Source organism: Pristiophorus japonicus, chromosome 16 (assembly GCF_044704955.1).
Source record: "Pristiophorus japonicus isolate sPriJap1 chromosome 16, sPriJap1.hap1, whole genome shotgun sequence".
Classification (NCBI taxonomy): domain Eukaryota; kingdom Metazoa; phylum Chordata; class Chondrichthyes; family Pristiophoridae; genus Pristiophorus; species Pristiophorus japonicus.
In genome coordinates this window covers 4,621,708-4,645,678 of record NC_091992.1, presented here as the reverse complement: position 1 = coordinate 4,645,678, position 23,971 = coordinate 4,621,708, and the positions used below count along the sequence as shown (strand labels likewise).

Sequence of the window (23,971 nt, the reverse complement as noted above, 5' to 3'; positions counted from 1 at the left end):
TCCTCTCTGCATCTACCTTGTCGAGCCCCCTCAGTATCTTATATGTTTCAATAAGATACCCACTCATTCTTCTAAACTCCACGAGTATCGGCCCAACCTACTCAACCTTTCCTCATAAGATAACCCCCTCATCTCACAACTTAGATTCCTAATCCATGGAACCACCTTTATTGCCTGCCCCACATCTCCTCAATTGTAATACTGTGCTGTGATTAAGGGTCAAGGACTGATACCCAGATGTATCAATAACTGAGCAGGATCCAAGGCAGAATAGCTCTGTGTTATGGTCTGCTGGGGGGTGGGGTCCGTAAGCTCCTGATCTTGATTCAGCTGTGAAAGGCAAGCCATTGATCACAAGGGGAGGGCGGTTTGGAGGCTCACTCTCTTTGTCAACTCATGTGCACCTTCAACAGAAAGAAAGACTTGCATTTCTACAGGGCCTTCCACCAACTCAGGACGTGCCAAAGTGCTTTACAGCCAATAACGTACTGTTGGAGTGCAGTCACTGTTGTAATGTCGGAAACGCGGCGGCCGATTTGCGCACAGCAAGATCCCACAAACATCAATAAGATAAATGACCCGATCATCGGTATTTTTTTCGTGATGCTGATTGAGGGATAAAAATTGGCCAAGGACACCGGAGAGAACCCCCCCTGCTCTTCTTAAAAATAGTGCCGTGGGATCTTCGAGGTGTAGTTGCACAACAGTCCTGACAGTATGCAATCTCCTGGATTTTAGGAACAGGGAGGCCATTCAGCCCCTCGAGCCTGTTCCGCCATTCAATGAGATCATGGCTGATCTGTATCTTAACTCCATTTACCCGCCTTAGCTCCATAACCCTTGACACCCTTACCCGATCTCAATCCTGAGAATTTTAATTGACGCCCAGCATCCACAGCCCTTTGGGGGAGAGAGTCCCAGGGTTCCAAGACCTTTTGCTTTGGGTTGGGATGGAGTGTGTTGCTGGGTGACCCAATGGGAGGGACATCGGCCCCTCCCCCAGATCGAAATAACGAGGATGGTGAGTTTCTGCCGATGTGGAATTCTCTACCACTGAAGGCTGTGGAGGCCAAATCACTGAATATATTTAAGAGGGAGATAGATAGATTTCAAGGGGTATGGGGAAAAGCGGGAATATGGTGTTGAGATAGAGGATCAGCCATGAACTCATTGAATGGCGGTGCAGGCTCGAAGGGCCGAATGGCCTACTCCTGCACCTATTTTCTATCGTTCATTCCCGGAGACTCTTCCAATTGAGTCCTTTTAGCCACACAGGCACCAGTGGGCACTGTTTAACAATTTGTTAAATATCAAAAAGTATTTTAATTTACTGTGAAACTGAATTGTGTACACCAATGAAACCAGTAGATGTTTTGGTATAGTTTATAAAGTCATTTTCATTGATTTAAAATCGGGTTACTCACAGGTGCTGGACTAGACACTGATTAACAATGTTTATTAGTTGTGATAATCCCATTTTACATAATAACATAAATAGGAGCAGGAGTCGGCCATTTGGCCCCTCGAGCCTGCTCCGCCATTCAATAAGATCATGGCTGATCTGATCTTAACCTCAGCTCCACTTCCCTGCCTGCTCCCCATAATCCTTTATTCCCTTATCGTTCAAAAATCTGTCCATCTCCACCTCAAATATATTCAATGACCCAGCCCCCACAGCTCCTTGGGGCAGAGAATTCCACAGATTCACGACCCTCTGGGAGAAGAAATTCTTCCTCATTTCCGTTTTAAATGGGCGACCCCTTATTCTGAAACTATGCCCCCTAGTTTTAGTTGTATTAATCAAACTGTACCAGGTTACCACTCTTAAATAGATCAAGGAATATTTTTCTAGTGCAGGACGAAAAAATAAACAATTACGTTGTCTTACGCTGTCCGATTGCACGGGTCCATGGAAGATTTTACTTTTGTAATCCAAAACCTCGCTTTGGAAAATCGCGGCAATTTCGAGTGCAATTCACGCCTAGGTTGCCGATTGTGCCCAAAACGGAAACTCCGCTCCGATATCAAATTTGGGCTACGCTGATCTCGGCCGGGGAAACTGCTGAAATGCCACTTGGCCTCAGCACCTCTGGGCCAGCAAGGGGACAACCAGCCGGGATTCCAGCTCCTGATCCCAAGGCACTGATGTATGGAATGTACCTGTGAATGGGTCTCGGATCAAATCGAGCTCAGCTCACACATGAAGCCTTCCTGGTTATGTGATGTATCACAGGGGTCAACCAAAGCCCGTGGAGTCAACCTGTTCAGGTGAGGATTGGAAATAAAATTAAATAAGGTCCCAACAAAGGAGATATTAGGACAAGTGACCAAAGACTTGGCCAAAGAGATAGGTTTTATGGAGCGCCTTAAAGGAGGAGAGGCGGAGAGGCTTAGGGAGGGAATTCCAGAACTTGGACCTCAGTACTAAACTCCTTAAAGTTCCCAAATGCAACGCAAGGTGTTGCTATTAATTGTTAAACTGGAACTTAGGTTTCAGCTATCTCCATGTCGTGGACAGTGTGCGGCTTTATCAGGCTGGCAAGGGTGTTTAGGTGTGTTGTCTCCTTAGATGCTCTAGTAATGACCCCACGAAGCAATGTGTTGCACTTGAACTGTAGTCACCTTAGTCCATTATTAGTTAACTCCAGAGTGAGGATCACACCTGGTGGCCTGCCTTTAATACTAGGCCAGGCACACCTGTACAGGTAACCTGCAAGTCTTCCACTGCTGTGCCCTCTGGTGGCACACCTTGTGATAGTACCAACAGTAGCCATGTAGGATACATGACATCACTCTCCCCTGAGCCTTTAGTGCAAATTGCCTCTGCATTGACTGTGCTCTGGGCTTAGCTCTATGTGGGCTCTGTCTGGTCATGTGGACCCTTGGCAGGTCATTTCAATCTTCGGTGAGTAGTTGGTGCAGTAGAGTATTGGTGGTTGCTATGTGTGTGTGTGTGTGTGTGTGTGTGTGTCTGACCACTCCATTCTCCCCGCCCCCTACCGCCCCACATTGATTATGGCGGGGGCTCCTAGCATTGATGTACATTCAAATTCAAGAAAATGGGTTTTGCATTATTTCTGTGGTTCCGTAGTGCGACAAGTACGTTAGATGCCTTATCGATGCAGTGACCGGTGCGCGAGAACAAGCTAGTTCCGGAGCTGCTGGGTGGTATCCCTGCAGCCTGGTGGCGGCTCAGTGCCCAGTGCTGGCAGTGGGAACCCGGTTGGCTCGTGTAGCCTGCTCTCGGGGCTGTTGCCGTGGTCCCTAGCGTCGGGCCGTTTCACAGATGCCTGTGACCTCCCTGTCCTTTCTTTGTGCCCCGGATCGCTACTGCTCTCTGAGGAGCTGTCATTTAGCAGTGCACAGGGAGCTGCTGACTCGCTGGCCTGGGCGTCATTTGGTTTGGGATCCTGGCTGGTGTTGGTTTCCTTTGGGGGAACTGTGGCAGGTGACCCTACATTTACGGGTGTGGCCTTGGTGGCGATGGGGTCTGGGGACTCCAGCTTGGTACAGTCTGCTCCTTCAGGCTCGTGGAAGTTGGTGCCATCAGGTGCCTGAGAGCTGGAGCCGATCAGGGGCATGGTGGTATTGATACAGGTGCTGTTGCCCTGCTGAGGTGGCTTGCTCTGCAGCTTGGGTGTGTCCCCGGGACACAGGCTACAGCATTGGGTAGCTTGCTGGACCTGTGTGCTCCCGATGGGTGCCTGCCCGCTGCATTGGCTGCGTGCAGTTGAAACTCTGCATCGCACAACTTTTCATTACTTATGCTGGACACACTGTGGGTCCAATTGCGATCACGCGACTTTTTCTCGCTGGTTGTCTGTGCACAGTTCAGATCATCAATTACACTTTTTACATAATCGGATGACTTTTCCTCGCTGGTTGCGTATATATAATTCAGATTATCAGTTGCACATTTTACATGATCAATTACACTTTTTTCCTCTGACTTACAATTACTATTACATTGCTTAAATGTGTGGAACTGTCCCTTTAATTGTAGTGGGTTGCAGGCCTCCTTTAAGAGAGCCTTGCTATCTTTACCCCAATCCGCTTCTCCGTTTGGTGCCACGTGTTGCTCCATCAGCGCTGCACCTCGTGGTCTGGCCGCAGCAATCCTTGTCTTCAGCACCTCACCTCGTGGTTCGGGCGCCATCTTTCCTCCATCCACGATGTCAACTGCGGTGATCCTCTTCTCCCCGGGTTCTGCCACCGAAGCTGGGAAGTCGCCTCTGGGTCCGATTTTCTTCCTTCGGAGTCCTACCCCTGGAGCCTGGAAGGTGTGTTCGGGTCGTCTCAGCTGGATCATCTCCACGCAGTCGTGCTGAGCGGTCTGTGTCTCGGGTGCCGTGCTGGTCTGCTCTCCAGTGCCGGGTCCACCCTCAGGTGGGGGCTTGCTTTGCCTCTGAACGCAGAGGGCTTCGATCGCTGGAGGGGTGAAGTCTTCCCACTTCCAATGGATCTTCTCCATCCACCTTCTGCCGAGCAGCGTTGGTCCATCACCTGCAACAATCCACAGGGGTAACTTGTGCACCGCGCCATCATGGAGTACCTTTACATTCACACTACCAACGACTGGGATGATTTCATCGGTGTAGGTGCGCAGCTTTGCCTGAACCGGGACCAACTCGAGTCGTTCAGCTTAATTGTCCCAAAGCCTCTCAAAGGCTCCTTGATTCATCACTGACTGGCTCGCCCCCGTGTCCACTTCCAGGAAGACTGGAACGTCCTCTATCTCGATTTCCATCTTCAGCGGGGAACACTCGGCGCAGGTAAACATGCTATGTGTTATATATGTAAACCTGTAAATACCTTGTTTAACCACCAGAGGGCTCATCCCCTGGAGTCCCAAGGGATCCCACAATCCCTTGGGAGCACCTGTATATAAGGGGGCCTCACAGGCTGGAGAGGCTCTCTGGAGACCTGAATAAAGGACTACGGTCACACATTACTTTGAGCTTACGGTATCTGGTCAGATTCTTTATTCAAGACATAACACTATGTACTTCCCCGTGGGACTGAGCTGCTTCTCTGCCTATCGATTCATAATCCGCGCTGGATTCCTGGCCATCTGCAGACTCTTCATCGACACAGTGAGTCATATTTCTCTTACACATTCGCTGGCGGCGGCCCTTTGTGCTGCAGCCTTTAGCCACATAGTCTTTAAAGCAGCACTGGTGAGCCCTGTGATTCCCTCCGCAACGCCAGCATGGTGCTACTCGATTAGCCCCCCTCGCTGGACTCTGACTTAAGGGACTCGAGGACCTGTTCTCTCTTCCCTGAGAGGGTTCGCGCTCTACAGTCCAGCTCCAGAACGGCACCACTCTGTGCACAGTACCTGTCGGGTTTGAGTCCTGAGGGTGAGACATCTGCCTCGAGCCGCAGGTCGAGGTCATGAATGCCTGGCTCACAGAGATGGCATTCTGCTGTGTGACTGTGGTATCCACCGACAGTTGCTTGTGAAGAAGGCCCTCATGGCCAATTCCAGTGACAAAAATGTCCCGCAGTGCTTCGTTGAGGTGGGTGCCGATCTCGCACGTTGCTGCCAGCCTCCTGAAGTCTGCGGCGTAACATAGACATAGAAACATAGTAAATAGGTGCAGGAGTAGGCCATTCAGCCCTTCTAGCCTGCACCACCATTCAATGAGTTCACGGCTGAACATGCAACTTCAGTACCCCATTCCTGCTTTCTCGCCATACCCCTTGATCCCCCGAGTAGTAAGGACTTCATCTAACTCCCTTTTGAATATATTTAGTGAATTGGCCTCAACTACTTTCTGTGGTAGAGAATTCCACAGGTTCACCACTCTCTGGGTGAAGAAGTTTCTCCTCATTTCGGTCCTAAATGGCTTACCCCTTATCCTTAGACTGTGACCCCTGGTTCTGGACTTCCCCAACATTGGGAACATTCTTCCTGCATCTAACCTGTCTAAACCCGTCAGAATTTTAAACGTTTCTATGAGGTCCCCTCTCATTCTTCTGAACTCCAGTGAATACAAGCCCAGTTGATCCAGTCTTTCTTCGCGACTTCCTGGCCTTCAGGCCATCGGTGGGTATAGAACCGGTGTCTGGCTGTGAGGATGCTCTCCTTGGGCTTGAGTTGTTCATGGATCAGGGTTACGAGCTCCTTGTACATCTTGGTCGTTGTCTTTGCTGGTGCCAGCAAGTCCCTGACGAGGCCATAGACATTGGCTTACAACTGGTTAGCAAAATAGCTCGGCGCTTATCAGCCAGTGTGGCCGGGTCGTCTCTTGCCAGGTTGTTTGCTGTGAAGAAATGTTCGAGCCTCTCCACAAAGGTGTCCCAATCATCACCATCAGCGAACTGCTGCAATGTACCATGGGTAGCCATTTTCGCGTGTGAGTTCGCCAGTTGTTGTGTCCTTAGATGCTCTAACAATGACTCCACGAGGCAGTGTGTTGTACTTGAACTGTAGTGACCTTAGTCTTTTATTGATAACTCCAGGGTGAGGATCACACCTGGTGGCCTGCCTTTTATACTCGGCCAGGCACACCAGTACAGGTAACCTACAAGTCTCCCACTGCAGTGCCCTCTGGTGTGATAGTACAAACAGTAGCCATGTAGGATACATGGCAAGGTGGCCATGAGCTCCTGATGCCTTTGAGTGCTGAGGGCAGGTTACAACACAAGCCCAAATGCCTTTGATCCAACAGAGTGCCAGCTCCAGAGTTACCTTGTAATGGGCAGGTCGGCTGGTCTCAAGTCTGTAACTAAAGCTGTCAGAGAAGGCCTTCAATACAAGACCATTGGAAGCATCTGACGGGAAAGACAGAGACCAGCAGTCTCCTCCCCTAACTCAATCATTCTCTGGACCTGAAAACTACAGAACGCCTTATCTCACTCAATGTTCCTTTCTATTTTATTGGGTTGGATGTCCTTGTCCCGGGCGGTGCAGTGATGATGTTGGTCCAGCCTGGTGTTGGGTTAGTTGCCCTCGTCCCTGATGTTGGCCCGGGCTGGCTGCCCTTGGGTTTGGGTGGCTCTGATGTCTGGGCTGGGTGTCCCTGGGAGTGTGGGGTTGAGGTTGGGTTTGGATGCTCCCGTCACTGGGGTTTGGGATGTCCTTGTCCCTGATGTTGGTCTGGGTATCCCTGGGGGTGGGCTTGTTTTGGTGTGGATGCTGCTGCTGCTGGGGTTTGAGCTGGGCTGTCCTGGGCTGTCTCGGGCTGTGCCGTGCAATGCCTGGTCTTGCCCCTGGGGTCTGGGCTGGGCTGTGCCGTGCAATGCCTGGTCTTGCCCCTGGGGTCTGGGCTGGGCTGTGCCGTGCAATGCCTGGTCTTGCCCCTGGGGTCTGGGCTGGGCTGTGCCGTGCAGGGTTGTGCTGGGCTGGGCTGTGCAATGCCTGGTCTTGCCCCTGGGGTCTGGGCTGGGCTGGGCCGTGCCTGGTCTTGCCCCTGGGGTCTGGGCTGGGCTGGGCTGTGCAGGGTTGTGCTGGGCTGGGCTGTGCAATGCCTGGTCTTGCCCTTGGGATCTGGGCTGGGCTGGGCCGTGCCTGGTCTTGCCCCTGGGGTCTGGGCTGTGTTGTCCTGTGCAGGGTTGTGCTGGGCTGTGCCGTGCAATGCCTGGTCTTGCCCCTGGGGTCTGGGCTGGGCTGTGCCGTGCAATGCCTGGTCTTGCCCCTGGGGTCTGGGCTGGGCTGTGCCGTGCAATGCCTGGTCTTGCCCCTGGGGTCTGGGCTGGGCTGTGCCGTGCAATGCCTGGTCTTGCCCCTGGGGTCTGGGCTGGGCTGGGCTGTGCAATGCCTGTTCTTGCCCCTGGGGTCTGGGCTGGGCTGTGCAATGCCTGGTCTTGCCCCTGGGGTCTGGGCTGTGCTGGGCTGTCTCGGGCTGTGCCGTGCAATGCCTGGTCTTGCCCCTGGGGTCTGGGCTGGGCTGTGCCGTGCAGTGCCTGGTCTTGCCCCTGGGGTCTGGGCTGGGCTGTGCCGTGCAATGCCTGGTCTTGCCCCTGGGGTCTGGGCTGGGCTGTGCCGTGCAATGCCTGGTCTTGCCCCTGGGGTCTGGGCTGGGCTGGGCTGTCTCGGGCTGTGCCGTGCAATGCCTGGTCTTGCCCCTGGGGTCTGGGCTGTGCCGTGCAATGCCTGGTCTTGCCCCTGGGGTCTGGGCTGGGCTGTGCCGTGCAGTGCCTGGTCTTGCCCCTGGGGTCTGGGCTGGGCTGTGCCGTGCAATGCCTGGTCTTGCCCCTGGGGTCTGGGCTGGGCTGTGCCGTGCAATGCCTGGTCTTGCCCCTGGGGTCTGGGCTGGGCTGGGCTGTCTCGGGCTGTGCCGTGCAATGCCTGGTCTTGCCCCTGGGGTCTGGGCTGTGCCGTGCAATGCCTGGTCTTGCCCCTGGGGTCTGGGCTGTGCCGTGCAGTGCCTGGTCTTGCCCCTGGGGTCTGGGCTGTGCTGGGCTGTCTCGGGCTGTGCCATGCAATGCCTGGTCTTGCCCCTGGGGTCTGGGCTGGGCTGTGCCGTGCAATGCCTGGTCTTGCCCCTGGGGTCTGGGCTGGGCTGTGCCGTGCAATGCCTGGTCTTGCCCCTGGGGTCTGGGCTGGGCTGTGCCGTGCAATGCCTGGTCTTGCCCCTGGGGTCTGGGCTGGGCTGGGCTGTGCCGTGCAATGCCTGGTCTTGCCCCTGGGGTCTGGGCTGTGCCGTGCAATGCCTGGTCTTGCCCCTGGGGTCTGGGCTGGGCTGTGCCGTGCAATGCCTGGTCTTGCCCCTGGGCTCTCTCGGGCTGCGCACGACCTGGAGCTCCCCGGGTGATGTCATGTATTGTTGGGGACTCCGGTGCTGATGCTGACAGGCTCCGAGCTCCGGGCCCGGCTCTGCCTGCTATTGGGGGCCGGCTTGCGGTGCCTGTACCTCGGATCGGACATGCAGACCGTGCTGCGCTCGGCCAGCCCGGGCTCCCAGGCGAGGGCAGCCTGCGAGCGGGCGATGCCGGGGCTGGAGGCCGCCCTCCGGGCTCTGCGGGCAGCCGGGAACGAGCAGGAAAAGAGGGACCGGGTGGCCGAGGTGCTGCGGCTGGTGGAAGAAGCCTGGGTCCTGCAGGGGCTGGGCAGGGAGGTGGCCACCGCTCTCTGTCACCAGATCCGGCTGCAAGGAGCCTTGGACCTGCTCGTGGACCTGCTCCGCTCCGCAGACCTGGCCACCAGATACCAGGCGGCCAAACTCCTGGAGCAGATCCTGATCACCGAGAACAGGTCAGCAGCACAGGGACAGGGCCATCCAGCACTGCCTGCCTCCGGACAGCACACCGCCTCTGGGCAGGGTGCAGACAAGGCTGATCCCACAGATGTCAGGGTTAACCTACCAGCAAATGATGAACAGGCTGGCTCTCCTTTCTCTTCAAAAGAGACGGCTGAGGGTGACCTGATCGATTATGAAAAGGGTTTGGTCACCTCGACACAGAGAGAGTGCGCGGAAAAGCAAAACCAAGGGCCATCAATATTGTCTTTTATTAGTTTGTGGGATGTGAGCGTGGCTGGCATTTATTGTCCATCCCTGACTGACCTTGAGAAAGTGCTGGTCAGCTGCCATTGATAAAAACATAAGAAATAGGAGCAGGAGTCGGCCATTCGGCCCCTCGAGCCTGCTCCGTCATTTAATACCATCATGGCTGATCTGATCATGGACTCGGGTCCACTTCCCCGCCCGCTCCCCATAACCCCTTAACGGTTAAAAAAAACTGTCTATTTCTGTCTTAAATTTATTCAATGGCCCAGCAGCTTCCACAGCTCTCTGAGGCAGACAATTCTATAGATTTACAAGGGAACAATTGAATCCTGATTGAGTTTGATAACCGGATCAGACCTCGCTGACTGATGGAGAATGAATGCTGTGATAACGACATTATCGTTGGATCTGCGATTACCTGTATGAGAGAAGGGGAACTAGATCGACATTGGTCTTATTTTGTCCCACATTTCCTATGTTTAAAACTCACTCTTTGCCAGAACCTCAATACTGTGGAGCTCCTCGCCTCCCTCAGTTCCCCCCTCCCTCCACCAAACCTAGCCAAGCCAAGCCAAGCATCTTTCATTTATCGCATCTTCTAGCCTGTGTTTTTGAACCCTGGCAGTGTTCTGCACTGGGCCTCCGTCAGGGCTTCACTATCTGTGAAGGAACAGGGAGCAAAGCTGGAGGAAAGGGGCATGGAGAAAGAAAGAAGGGAGGAAGGAAATACAGAAAGCAAAGGTAACAAATGAGAGTGAGAAATAGCAAAAAAAGAGAAAGATATGATTAGTCAACAACTCCATTGTTGTTGTATCTGTGATGACCAGGATGGTGGAAGGTGAATGAGATGGACCGGTCTGTTGTTTAGTGATTCCTGTGTTGTTCCTCATTGGTTGATTCATTCCCTGACTGATGCGACTTATCTCCTCGCAGGGATCGATTGGCTCGCACGGGTCTGGGAGTGATCCTGGACTTGGCCAAGGATCGCGATGATGCTCAGCTGGCGAGGATTGTCTCGGGGATCCTGCAGCACATGTTCAAACACACGGAGGAGACGTCCCACTGGCTCATCACCAACGGCGGCCTGGATTCCATCCTGTACTGGTGCCGCAGTAACGATCTCACCATCCTGCGGCACTGTGCCGTGGCACTTGCCAACTGCGCCATGCACGCCGGCTATGCCAATCAGCGGCTCATGATCGAGAAGAATGCCGCTGATTGGCTCTTCCCCTTGGCCTTCTCCAAGGATGAGCTGGTCCGATTCCATGCTTGTCTAGCCATTACGGTGCTGGCGACCAACAAGGAGCTCGAGAAGGATGTGGAGAAGTCGGGGACCCTGGACCTGGTGGAACCTTTCATAGCTTCCCTTCACCCGGAGCAGTTTGCACGCAATTGGCTGGACAGCACGGACAACTCGCAGGGGCGCACGGCCGACGACCTCCAGCGTCTGGTGCAACTGTTGGACAGCTCCAGGCTCGAGGCCCAGTGCATGGCCACTTTCTATCTGTGCGTGGAGGCAGGCATCAAATCCAGGCAGAGACAAACACAGGTACCGACCGAGAGACAGAGTGTAAGGAGAGCGCAGAGGGAGAACGAGGAGGGAGGGAGAGAGATGGGAAGAGAGGAAGTATGAAGAGAGAGGGAGAATGAGGGGGGGATAGAAAGGAGAGGGGACGGAAAGTGGGCAGGGAGGGAGGGAGGAGATATAAAAAGAGGGTGGGAGAGAGAAAGCAAGGGGAGAGAGGAACAAGAGAGGAATGAGGAGTGAGATGGAGAATGGGGTGTAAGAGGGGAGGGTCGGAGAAACAGGAGAGGGAGGGAAGAAAGAGGGGAGCTGGAGGAAGAGGAAAGGGAAGAGAGAGTGAGAAATGGGAGTGAGGGGAATCTAGGAGGGGCCGAGCACGAGGTGGGAAAGAGGGAGGTTGCGGAGAGAGAAAGGATGAAAGATAGCGAGAAAGAAAGAGGGTGGGTAGAGTGAGCGAAAGGAGGATAGGGAGAGTTGGAAAGTGATGGGGAGAGAGGAGAAGATAAGCGTGGGAAAGGGAGGAGAGGGAGAAAGAGCGAGGTTGCAATGATAGAAGAGGAAGGACTGCGATGGAGAGAGGGGTTGGAGGGAGACGGGAGCAGGATGATCAATCTTGTGTCTGAGACAAACTCAGCGTTGACTCTCCAATATTATAGCCCTGATTCGCAGCTCGTTGTTGGGACTGAGAATCACCCCTTAAACAGCCCCCTTGTGTTTAGGGCCTGGAGGTTTCTCCAGTATCTCACCCCGAGCTGCGTGGGATGGCGGGAAAGATATGGCGCAGAGGCCCGATCTCAATATACCTCCCTCCCTCTGCGCGCAAGTGCTGGTGGGGGTGCAGGGCCTGTATTGCTAGATCTCCTCCCCTCTCGCCTGCCTGTTTCTTATTGCCGTTCCACATGATGAAAGGTCACGGAGGCCCAGGAGAGTCCCTGAGGTCTTCACTGGGTCCCTCCTTGCTCCCACTCCCTCCCCCAGCACTTGGTCACTCCTCATTCCCACTCCCTCCTCCTCCTCCAACACTGGGTCCCTCCTCATTCCCACTCCCTCCTCCTCCAATACTGGGTCCCTCCTCATTCCCACTCCCTCCTCCTCCCCCAACACTGGGTCCCTCCTCATTCCCACTCCCTCCCTCAGCACTCGGTCACTCCTCATTCCCACTCCCTCCTCCTCCCCCAACACTGGGTCACTCCTCATTCCCACTCCCTCTTCCTCCTCCAGCTCTCGGTCACTCCTTGCTCCCACTCCCTCCCCCAACACTGGGTCCCTCCTCATTCCCACTCCCTCCTCCTCCTCCAACACTGGGTCCCTCCTCATTCCCACTCACTCCTCCTCCTCCAACACTGGGTCACTCCTCCTCCCACTCCCTCTTCCTCCTCCAGCTCTCGGTCACTCCTTGCTCCCACTCCCTCCTCCAACACTGGGTCACTCCTCAATCCCAGTCCCTCCTCCTCCTCCAACACTGGGTCCCTCCTCATTCCCACTCCCTCCTCCTCCTCCAACACTGGGTCCCTCCTCATTCCCACTCCCTCCCCCAGCACTCGGTCACTCCTCATTCCCATCCCTCCTCCTCCCCCAACACTGGGTCCCTCCTCAATCCCACTCCCTCCTCCTCCTCCAACACTGGGTCCCTCCTCATTCCCACTCCCTCCTCCTCCTCCAACACTGGGTCCCTCCTCATTCCCACTCACTCCTCCTCCCCCAACACTGGGTCACTCCTCCTCCCACTCCCTCTTCCTCCTCCAGCTCTCGGTCACTCCTTGCTCCCACTCCCTCCTCCAACACTGGGTCACTCCTCATTCCGCACTCCCTCTTTCTGGGGGTCACTGTTCCCTCACATGGTGAGTTGAGCCACCGTGTGGCTGGGTAGGAGAGGGATAGACTCCGAATCTGGCCAATCAGCAGTCAGAATGTTCCTGGTCTGTTTCAGATATTCCACGAGATCGGGGCCACACAGAGCCTGAAGAGATTGGTCAGTTACTCGGGCAACACCACCGTCTCCACCCTTGCCAAGAAAGCCCTGCACCTGATGGGGGAGGCGATCCCTCACCGACTCTCCCCCGCTGTCCCCAACTGGAAACCCGGCGAGGTGCAGACATGGCTGCAGCAGATAGGATTCATCGTCTACAGCGAGAGGTTCTTGGTGAGCAGAGCCGCCTCCTGTGTCACTGCAGGGTCCAGGGAACAGCAGCGCAGACTGGAAGGGTCGAATGGCCTGTGCCTGCCATGTAATCTTTGTGTAATTGAGTGGGTGGTGTGTTCAGGAATGCAGGACGGGGGTGTCTGAGTGGACAATCAGTCGCGAGGCGAGAGGCAGCAGCTGAACTGTTTGGAACTGAAGGGTTTAAAATCAAACACCTAAAACTCTTCATAAAGCGTGTACTAATACACACACACCTGCACACAGGTAAACGTGCACACACACCCTCAAGCATAGATACAGACACGCAAAGACACGTGTACTGGTGTCTGTATGTATATGTATGTGTGTGGCTACGTTTATTTGTGTAGAGGCAAATTTCAGGCTGATATCAGAAGATTCTTCTTCACACAAAGAGGAATCAACTTTTGGAATAAACGTCCAGGTGGAGAAATGGAAGCAACAATCCTGGAATCAATGAAGAAATATTTGAAAGCTACGAGGGGCGGGGGGGAGATGCGGGGGGTGGGTATGTTAGGGCCTCTTGGGATGTAACGATTAAGATCGGCTGAATGGCCATTCTCAGTCGTAATTATTTTGTGATCTTGTATACATGTGTGTGTGTGTGTCTGTATGTGAGTGTGTCTGTGTGTGTGAGAGTGAGAGTGAGAGTGAGAGAGTGAGTGTTAGAGAGTGTGTGTGAGTGCAAGTGAGTGTGTGCGAGTGTGTGTGTGTGAGTGTGAGTGTGTGTGAGAGAGTGTGAGAGTGTGTATGTGTGTGTGTGAGAGTGTGTGAGAGAGAGTGTGAGAGAGTGTGTGAGTGAGAGAGAGAGTGTGTGTGTGAGAGAGAGTGTGAGAGTGTGAGAGTGTGTATGTGTGTATGAGAGAGTGTGTGTGTGAGAGAGAGTGTGAGAGTGTGTGAGAGAGTGTGAGAGTGTGTATGTGTGTGAGAGAGAGTGTGAGAGTGTGTGAGTGAGAGAGAGAGTGTGAGTGTTAGAGAGTGTGTGTGAGTGCGAGTGAGTGAGTGCGAGTGTGTGTGTGTGTGAGAGTGTGTGAGAGAGTGTGAGAGTGTGTGTGTGTGTGTGTGAGAGAGTGTGTGTGTGTGAGAGAGAGTGTGAGAGTGTGTGAGTGAGAGAGAGAGTGTGTGTGTGAGAGAGAGTGTGAGAGTGTGTGAGAGAGAGTGTGAGAGTGTGTATGTGTGTGTGAGAGAGTGTGTGTGTGTGAGAGTGTGAGAGAGTGTGTGAGTGAGAGAGAGAGTGTGAGTGAGAGAGAGAGTGTGTGTGTGAGAGAGAGTGTGTGTGTGTGCATGAGAGTGTGTGTGTGTGTGTGTGTGAGAGAGAGTGTGAGAGAGTGTGTGAGTGTGTTAACCTGCCACAAAATATAACCAGATTTCTGTATCTGCCAGGACCTGCAGGTCGATGGGGATCTCCTGCTGATGATTTCTGATTCGGAATTACGGGAAGATTTGGGAATATTTTCCAGCATCACTCGGAGAAGGTGCAAACATTCTTTTCTCTTATTTACAGAACTTCCCAAGGTGACCTTTTTGATGGGACAGTGTAGAGGGAGCTTTACTCTGTATCTAACCCCCTGTACCTGCCCTGGGAGTGTTTGATGGGACAGTGTAGAGGGAGCTTACTCTGTATCTAACCCCGTGCTGTACCTGCCCTGGGAGTGTTTGATGGGACAGTGTAGAGGGAGCTTTACTCTGTGTCTAACCCGTGCTGTACCTGCCCTGGGAGTGTTTGATGGGACAGTGTAGGGGGAGCTTTACTCTGTATCTAACCCCCTGTACCTGCCCTGGGAGTGTTTGATGGGACAGTGTAGAGGGAGCTTTACTCTGTATCTAACCCCCTGTACCTGCCCTGGGAGTGTTTGATGGGACAGTGTAGAGGGAGCTTTACTCTGTATCTAACCCCGTGCTGTACCTGCCCTGGGAGTGTTTGATGGGACAGTGTAGAGGGAGTTTTACTCTGTATCTAACCTGTGCTGTACCTGCCCTGGGAGTGTTTGATGGGACAGTGTAGAGGGAGCTTTACTCTGTATCTAACCCGTGCTGTACCTGCCCTGGGAGTGTTTGATGGGACAGTGTAGAGGGAGCTTTACTCTGTATCTAACCCCGTGCTGTACCTGCCCTGGGTGTGTTTGATGGGGCAGTGTAGAGGGAGCTTTACTCTGTATCTAACCCCGTGCTGTACCTGCCCTGGGAGTGTTTGATGGGGCAGTGTAGAGTGGCCCCTCGAGCCTGCTCCGCCATTCAATAAGATCATGGCTGATCTGATCCTGGCCTCAACTCCACTTCCTCCCTTTACTCCCTTATCGTTCAAAAATCTGTCTATCTCCACCTTAAATATATTCAATGACCCAGCCTCCACAGCTCTCTGGGGCAGAGAATTCCACAGATTTACAACCCTCTGAGAGAAGAAATTCCTCCTCATTTCTGTTTTAAACGGCCACCCCCTTGACTTTGCCATCACTATTCCTACTGTGTCAGTTACAGATAGGGCCGTCTCTGACCATTTCCTCATATTGCTCTCCACCCACATCCCCCTTCCCCCACCAAACACTACTTCCTGCTGCATCCGCCCCTGGAAAAAAACCTCTCCAAACTCTCTTACAACTGCACTTATGAACTCCCAACTGTCCACCCTTTGACCCTCCATTCACCACGACATTTCTACAGCCACCGATCTGCTCCACCATGTCTTCACCACCACCTTTGATGCCCTAGTCCCTGTTAAAACCATTACTCTCTCTCACCCTGGCTGTTCCCTCAGGTACAGCCTTCATTGTTGCTCCCACAAGGCCAAGGGGTGCAGACTTGAACAGATGTGGCAGAAAGGTTTAGCCATTCACCGCCAGACCGCCACATAAAGCACCCTCGGGTCCTACTCTTGTCTGACAAACTGGCCACTATTCCAGAATCATTCTGGAATGCAAAGGTAACCCCAAGCTACTGTTCTGTATTGCTAACCGTCTCCTTAAACCCCTCTCCCCTGTCTCCACCATCCTCACCTCCAACAACAAGTGTGAGGAGCTCAGGGACTTCTTTGTCTGTAAGATGGAGACCATCCAATCAGCTGCCTCTGCCTCTTCCCTCCCTTCCCCTAGCCCATGGGGCAAAGTTCCACTGACGTCCCCCCCTGCCCTAGCCCTAAACTCACATCTTTCTCCAGCTTCTCTCTGATCTCCCCTCGTGACCTTTCCACGCTCATCCTGTCCATGAGGCTCACTTCCCTTGACCCTATTCCCACCAAACTGATGACCATCCAACTTCCTTTTCTGGCTCCCATGTTAGCCGACATTGTTAACGGTTCTCTCTCCTCAGGTACTGCCCCCCTCCCTCAAATCTGCCGTCATCACCCCTCTCCTCAAAAAAGCAACCCTTGACCCCTCCGTCCTTGCAAACTACCGCCTCATCTCCCACCTCCCTTTCCTCTCCAAAATCCTGGAATGTGTTGTCGCCTCCCAAACCCGTGCCCATCTTTCCTGGAACTCCATCTTTGAATCCCTTCAATCCGGTTTCTGACTCTGCCACAGTACCGAAACACCTTTCATCAAAGTCACAAATGAGATCCTATATGACTGTGACAAAGGTAACCTATCCCTCCTCGTCCTTCTCGACCTGTCTGCAGCCTTTGACACGGTTGACCATTCCATCCTCCTCCAACACCTCCCCACCATCGTCCAGCTGGGTGGTTCCATTCTTATCCATCTCATCGTAGCCAGAACATCACCTGCATCGGCTTCTCTTCCCACCCCCGCATCGTTGCCTCTGGTGTCCCCCAAGGATCTATCCTTGGCCCCTCCTATTTTCTCATCTACATGTTGCCCCTCGGCGACATCATCCGAACACACAGCGTCAGTTTCCACATATACACTGACGACACCCAGCTCTACCTCACCACCACTTCTCTCGACCCCTCCTCGGTCTCTAAATTGTCAGACTGCTTGTCCAACATCCAGTTCTTGGATGAGCAGAAATTTTCTCCAATTAAATATTGGGAAGACCGAAGCCTTTGTCTTTGGTCCCCGCCACCAACTGCGTTCCCCAGACACCGACTCCATCCCTCTCCCCAACTCCTGTCTGAGGCTGAACCAGACTGTTCGCAACCTTAGTGTCATCTTTGACCCTGAAATGAACTTCCAGCCACATACCTGCGGCATGACTAAAACCGCCTATTTCCACCTCCGTAACATCGCCCGCCTCCGTCCCTGCCTCAGCTCAGCTGTTCCTCAAACCCTCATCCATGTCTTTGTTACCTCTAGACTTGACCATTCCAACGTACTCCAGGCTGGCCTCCCGCATTATACCCTACATAAACTTGAAGTCATTCAAAACTCGGCAGCCCGTGTCCTAACTTGCACCAAGTCCCGATCACCCATCACCCCTGTCCTTGCTGATCTACATTGGCTCCCGGTCCCCCTCTCTATCTCTGTAATCTCTTTCAGCCTCACAACTCCATGAGATCTCTGCGCTCCTCTAATTCTGCCCTCTTGAGCATCCCTGATTGTAATCACTCAACTATTGGCGGCCGTGCCTTCAGCTGCCTGGGCCCCAAGCTCTGGAACTCCCTCACTAAACCTCTCCGCCTCGCTACCTGTCTTTCCTCCTGAAAGACGCTCCTTAAAACCTCCCTCTTTGACCAAGCACCTGCTATAATTTCTTCTTATATGACTCAATGTCAAATTTATTTGTTTTGTCTTATAACGCTGTGTGCAGCGCCTTGGGATGTTTCACTACGTTAAAGGCGCTATATAAATACAAGTTGTTGTTGTATCTAACCCCCTGTACCTGCCCTGGGAGTGTTTGATGGGGACAGTGTAGAGGGAGCTTTACTCTGTATCTAACCCCGTGCTGTACCTGCCCTGGGAGTGTTTGATGGGACAGTGCAGAGGGAGCTTTACTCTGTATCTAACCCCGTGCTGTACCTGCCCTGGGAGTGTTTGATGGGACATTGTAGAGGGAGCTTTACTCTGTATCTAACCCAGTGCTGTACCTGCCCTGGGAGTGTTTGATGGGACAGTGCAGAGGGAGCTTTACTCTGTATCTAACCCCGTGCTGTACCTGCCCTGGGAGTGTTTGATGGGACAGTATCGAGGGAGCTTTACTCTGTATCTAACCCGTGCTGTATCTGCCCTGGGAGTGTTTGATGGGACAGTGTAGAGGGAGCTTTACTCTGTATCTAACCCCCTGTACCTGCCCTGGGAGTGTTTGATGGGACAGTGTAGAGGGAGCTTTACTCTGTATCTAACCCGCTGTACCTGCCCTGGGAGTGTTTGATGGGACAGGGTAGAGGGAGCTTTACTCTGTATCTAACCCGCTGTACCTGCCCTGGGAGTGTTTGATGGGACAGTGTAGAGGGAGCTTTACTCTGTATCTAACCCGTGCTGTACCTGCCCTGGGAGTGTTTGATGGGACAGTGTAGAGGGAGCTTTACTCTGTATCTAACCCCCTGTACCTGCCCTGGGAGTGTTTGATGGGACAGTGCAGAGGGAGCTTTACTCTGTATCTAACCCCGTGCTGTACCTGCCCTGGGAGTGTGTGATGGGAAGTAGATGTGATAATGGGACCTGTCACATTAAATGCTGCAATTTAATGACAAAAGCTCGTTCTTTTGAAGATTTTTCCGCGAACTCACCGAGTTAAAGACTTACGCCAATTACTCCAGCTGTGACCCTAGTAACCTGGCCGACTGGCTGGGCAGCATTGACCCTCACTTTCGACAGTATACTTATAATCTGGTGCAGCGCGGGATTGGAAGGGAGACTTTGCCCAGAGTGACGGACCAGCAACTGAAGTCGGATTGCCAGATCGAGGTTGGATTTCATCGAGAAAGGATCCTGTCTGCAGCAAAGGGTGAAGCACAGAGCATTGAGCAAGACACAGACAAGGAACTCATAAACCCAGGTGATAGAAGAGCTTACAGCACCGTCTCCTCAATATCCAGCAGTGTATCAGTAATACACAGGTCTCCCAGGATACATCTAGCCCCTGCCTCAGCTCATCTGCTGCTGAAAGTCTCATCCATACCTTGTTACCCCCAGACTCGACTATTCCAACGCTCTCATAGCCGGCCTCCAATCTTCCTCCCTCCATAAACTTGAGCTCATCCAAAACTCGGCTGCCCCGTGTCCTAACTTGAAACAAGTTCCACTCACCCATCACCTCTGTGCTCGCTGACCTACATTGGTTCCTGGTCCGGCAACGCCTCGATTTTAGGATTCTCATCCTTGTGTTCAAATCCCTCCATGGCCTCGCCCCTCCCTATCCCTGTACCGTCCTCCAGCCCCACTCTCTGCACTCCTCCAAATTTTGGCCTCTCGCACATCTCCCATTGGCAGCAGCTGCCTGGGCTCCACGCTCTGGAATTCTCTCCCTAAACCACCCACCTGCCTCTCCTTTCAGACCCTCCTTAAAACCCAATCTCTGACTGAGCTTCTAATCGCCTCTCCTTCCTTAGCGTGGAGTCTAGCCAGTGTTCCTCCACACTCAGGTTGATTATCTGCCTTTACTGGGAGTATGCGGGTTGCAAGATGCTCAGCCTTCGTCCGAGGGAGAGATGATTTGATCCTGGACTGCTCTTTGCTTCTGGGAGTGTTTACCGATCGGAGTAGAATGTAGGAGCTAAGAATACGCTGATTAACTGAAAGAAACTGGGGTTTGGAGGTTCCTTGTGCTGTGGAACCCTGAGCTCACCCAATGGAAATGGAGCTGCCATTTTCCACCTCCTGAGCCACCAATCCCCATGCACGTATTGAATCATCATAGGACTTGGTCGTGGGACAAGTCACGAAGGCCGACTGTCCCTGGCGAGAACAAGGTGCATTGCAGGGTTAATTCTCCCTCACTCTGTGATGCACAGCCATCCCCAGCGGTAGGAGCTCGTCTGTCACGGCCCTGCCGTGCTTGATGGAGAAAGAGCAGGGGGGCGTGGGACTAATTGGACCGCTCTACCACGACAGGCCAAATGGCCTCCTTCTGTGCCATATCAATCTATGGTACTATGATCCTGTGGCCCTCTGCGTGCAGTTGACAAACTGAGGGAATGAAACAAATCAGGGGAGTTCTCCCCGGTGTCCTGGGGCCACTATTTACCCCTTTGACCAACATCACTAACAGATTATCGGGTCATTATCACAGTGCTGTGTGTGGGAGCTTGCTGTGCGCAAATTGGTTGTCGCGTTTCCCACCTTACAACAGTGACTACACTCCATTGGCTGTGAAGCACTTTGTGACATCCTGAGGTTGTGAAAGGCGCTGTAGAAATGCAACTCTCCCTCAGTACTGCCCCTCCGACAGTGCGACGCTCCCTCAGTACTGCCCCTCCGACAGTGCGACGCTCCCTCAGTACTGCCCCTCCGACAGTGCGGCGCTCCCTCAGTACTGCCCCTCCGACAGTGCGGTGCTCCCTCAGTACTGCCCCTCCGACAGTGCGGCGCTCCCTCAGTACTGCCCCTCTGACAGTGCGGCGCTCCCTCAGTACTGCCCCTCCGACAATGCGACGCTCCCTCAGTACTGCCCCTCCGACAGTGCGGCGCTCCCTCAGTACTGCCCCTCCGACAGTGCGGCGCTCCCTCAGTACTGCCCCTCCGACAGTGCGGCGCTCCCTCAGTACTGCCCCTCCGACAGTGCGACGCTCCCTCAGCACTGCCCCTCCGACAGTGCGGCGCTCCCTCAGCACTGCCCCTCCGACAGTGCGGCGCTCCCTCAGTATTGCCCCTCCGACAGTGCGGCGCTCCCTCAGTACTGCCCTTCCGACAGTGCGGCGCTCCCTCAGTACTGCCCCTCCGACAGTGCGGCGCTCCCTCAGTACTGCCCTTCCGACAGTGCGGGGCTCCCTCAGTACTGCCCTTCTGACAGTGTGGGGCTCCCTCAGTACTGCCCCTCCGACAGTGCGGCACTCCCTCAGTACTGCCCCTCCGACAGTGCGGCTCTTCCTCAGTACTGCCCCTCCGACAGTGCGGCGCTCCCTCAGCACTGCCCCTCCGATAGTGCGGCGCTCCCTCAGTACTGCCCCTCCGACAGTGTGGCACCCCTCAGTACCGCCCCTCCGACAGTGCGGCACTCCCTCAGTACTGCCCCTCCGACAGTGCGGCACTCCCTCAGTACTGCCCCTCCGACAGTGCGGCACTCCCTCAGTACTGCCCCTCCGACAGTGCGGCGCTCCCTCAGTACTGCCCTTCCGACAGTGCGGGGCTCCCTCAGTACTGCCCTTCCGACAGTGTGGGGCTCCCTCAGTACTGCCCCTCCGACACTGCGGCACTCCCTCAGTACTGCCCCTCCGACAGTGCGGCTCTTCCTCAGTACTGCCCCTCCGACAGTGCGGCGCTCCCTCAGCACTGCCCCTCCGATAGTGCGGCGCTCCCTCAGTACTGCCCCTCCGACAGTGCGGCACTCCCTCAGTACTGCCCCTCCGACAGTGCGGCACTCCCTCAGTACTGCCCCTCCGACAGTGCGGCGCTCCCTCAGTACCGCCCCTCCGACAGTGCGGCGCTCCCTCAGTACTGCCCCTCCGACAGTGCGGCGCTCCCTCAGTACCGCCCCTCCGACAATGCGGCACTCCCTCAGTACTGCCCCTCCGACAGTGCGGCACTCCCTCAGTACTGCCCCTCCGACAGTGCGGCGCTCCCTCAGTACTGCCCTTCCGACAGTGCGGGGCTCCCTCAGTACTGCCCTTCCGACAGTGTGGGGCTCCCTCAGTACTGCCCCTCCGACACTGCGGCACTCCCTCAGTACTGCCCCTCCGACAGTGCGGCTCTTCCTCAGTACTGCCCCTCCGACAGTGCGGCGCTCCCTCAGCACTGCCCCTCCGATAGTGCGGCGCTCCCTCAGTACTGCCCCTCCGACAGTGCGGCGCTCCCTCAGTACTGCCCCTCCGACAGTGCGGCACTCCCTCAGTACTGCCCCTCCGACAGTGCGGCACTCCCTCAGTACTGCCCCTCCGACAGTGCGGCGCTCCCTCAGTTCCGCCCCTCCGACAGTGCGGCGCTCCCTCAGTACCGCCCCTCCGACAGTGCGGCACTCCCTCAGTACCGCCCCTCCGACAGTGCGGCGCTCCCTCAGTACTGCTCTGGAGTGTCAGCCTGGATTTTGTGCTCGAGTCTCTGGAGTGGGGCTCGAGCCCACAAACCTCTGACTCGGAAGCGGCAGTGTTGTGCACTGAGCCACGGCTGACAGAAGACTGTTTTTATATTTCAGAGCTGCTGCTTCCGAGAGCCCCCGCTGAGTATCAACAATCCAAAGGCCCCGACGTCTTCATCAGTTACCGCAGATCCACAGGATCGCAGCTGGCAAGGTTTGTCATTTCCAGTGTGGCCAGTCCGGAGGGCGATGTCCCAGGGCCGTGTGAGGCGGGTGCTGCGGGTTTGAAAGGGTTGATTCCCGGAGAAAGCCATGGGATTTGAAAAGGGGAAAGTTGATTGGATGCTCAAATGTAAAGATTCTTGGACAGAATCACAGGCCTTTGGAATTGGAAAGCCTCCTCTCCTCTTCCCTTCCCTTTCTCCTTCCGTCCAGCCATGTGGTCAATTGTGTCGTTAATTTAATAAGGGGAACAGATAGGGGAGATAGAGAGAAATTATTCTCGCTGGTTGCGGAGTGTAGGACTAGGGGAACATAGTGTAAAAATTAGAGCCAGGCCTTCCAGGAGCGAAATTAGGAAACACTTTAATATGTCCTTACTATACAGTATAGATACACACGAGGCCCATACTTGAGAGAAGGTCACTCTGTGACCAGTTACCTTTATTAACCAGCACTGAAGTGGTGAAGGTGGGTGGAGCTTCCCCTTTTATACCGGAAAGTCCAGGTTAGGAGTGTCTCCCACAAGTTCACCACCTAGTGGTCAGTGTTCTCACAGTGTACAACTTAGGTCAGATTATACATGGGTTACAATGACAGTTGAATACATGACATCACCTCCCCCCCCAAAGTCTTATTGGGATCACAGGTTGAGTCTCTCTGGTGGTTTACGCTCCCTTGTAGAGCGCCTGAGTTGGGGCTCCGGTTGTTGGGCGCTGGCCTGAGTGTCTGCTGTTTGCGGTGCCTCAGGCCTGTCCGGACTGCCCACAGTGACTGGGCTCTCCTCCACTTGGTTCCGGTGTTCGGTCACCTGTGGTGGAGTGAACGCTATATCGTGTTCTTCCTCTGCTTCTTCTATGGGGTTGCTGAACCTCCTTTTTGTTTGATCCACATGTTTGCGGCAGATTTGTCCATTGGTAAGTTTAACTACCAGAATCCTATTCCCCTCTTTGGCAATCACAGTGCCTGCGAGCCATTTGGGCCCTGCAGCGTAGTTGAGGACAAAAACAGGGTCATTTACATCAATACATCGCGCCCTCGCATTCCTGTCATGGTAGTGATATTGTGACTGATGCCTGCTCTCAACAATTTCTTTCATGGTGGGGTGTATAAGGGATAACCTGGTTTTGAGCGTCCTTTTCATTAGCAGCTCTGCGGGTGGAACCCCTGTGAATGAGTGTGGTCGGGATCTATAGGCCAACAGGAGGCGTGATAAGCGGCTTTGTAGGGAACCCCCTTGGATTCTGAGCATCCCCTGTTTGATTATCTGCACTGCTCGTTCCGCCTGGCCTTTTGAGGCCGGCTTGAACGGTGCCGTTCTGACATGGTTGATACCATTTCCTGCCATGAAGTCATGGAATTCAGTGCTTGTGAAGCACGGGCCATTGTCGCTGATCATGGCGTCCGGTAGACCATGGGCGGCAAACATTGCCCGTAGACTTTCTACCGTGGCAGAGGATGTGCTTGAATTTAAAATGGCACACTCAATCCATTTGGAGTAGGTGTCTACTACAATCAAAAACATTTTTCCCATGAAAGGACCTGCATAGT

At 54.1% G+C, this 23,971-nt stretch overlaps 1 protein-coding gene across 1 annotated transcript in view; it reads left to right on the top strand.

The window, feature by feature from the left end:
- The first annotated feature begins 8,789 nt into the window (after positions 1-8,789).
- Positions 8,790-23,971, top strand: part of sarm1 (sterile alpha and TIR motif containing 1) — a 42,675-nt gene continuing 27,493 nt past the window's right edge. Inside the window, exons 1-6 of the mRNA XM_070857999.1 lie at positions 8,790-9,199; positions 10,386-11,001; positions 12,908-13,120; positions 14,522-14,613; positions 18,741-19,027; positions 22,319-22,415. Coding sequence (XP_070714100.1) covers positions 8,790-9,199; positions 10,386-11,001; positions 12,908-13,120; positions 14,522-14,613; positions 18,741-19,027; positions 22,319-22,415 — 1,715 coding nt within the window. The remainder of the gene's footprint in view (positions 9,200-10,385; positions 11,002-12,907; positions 13,121-14,521; positions 14,614-18,740; positions 19,028-22,318; positions 22,416-23,971) is intronic.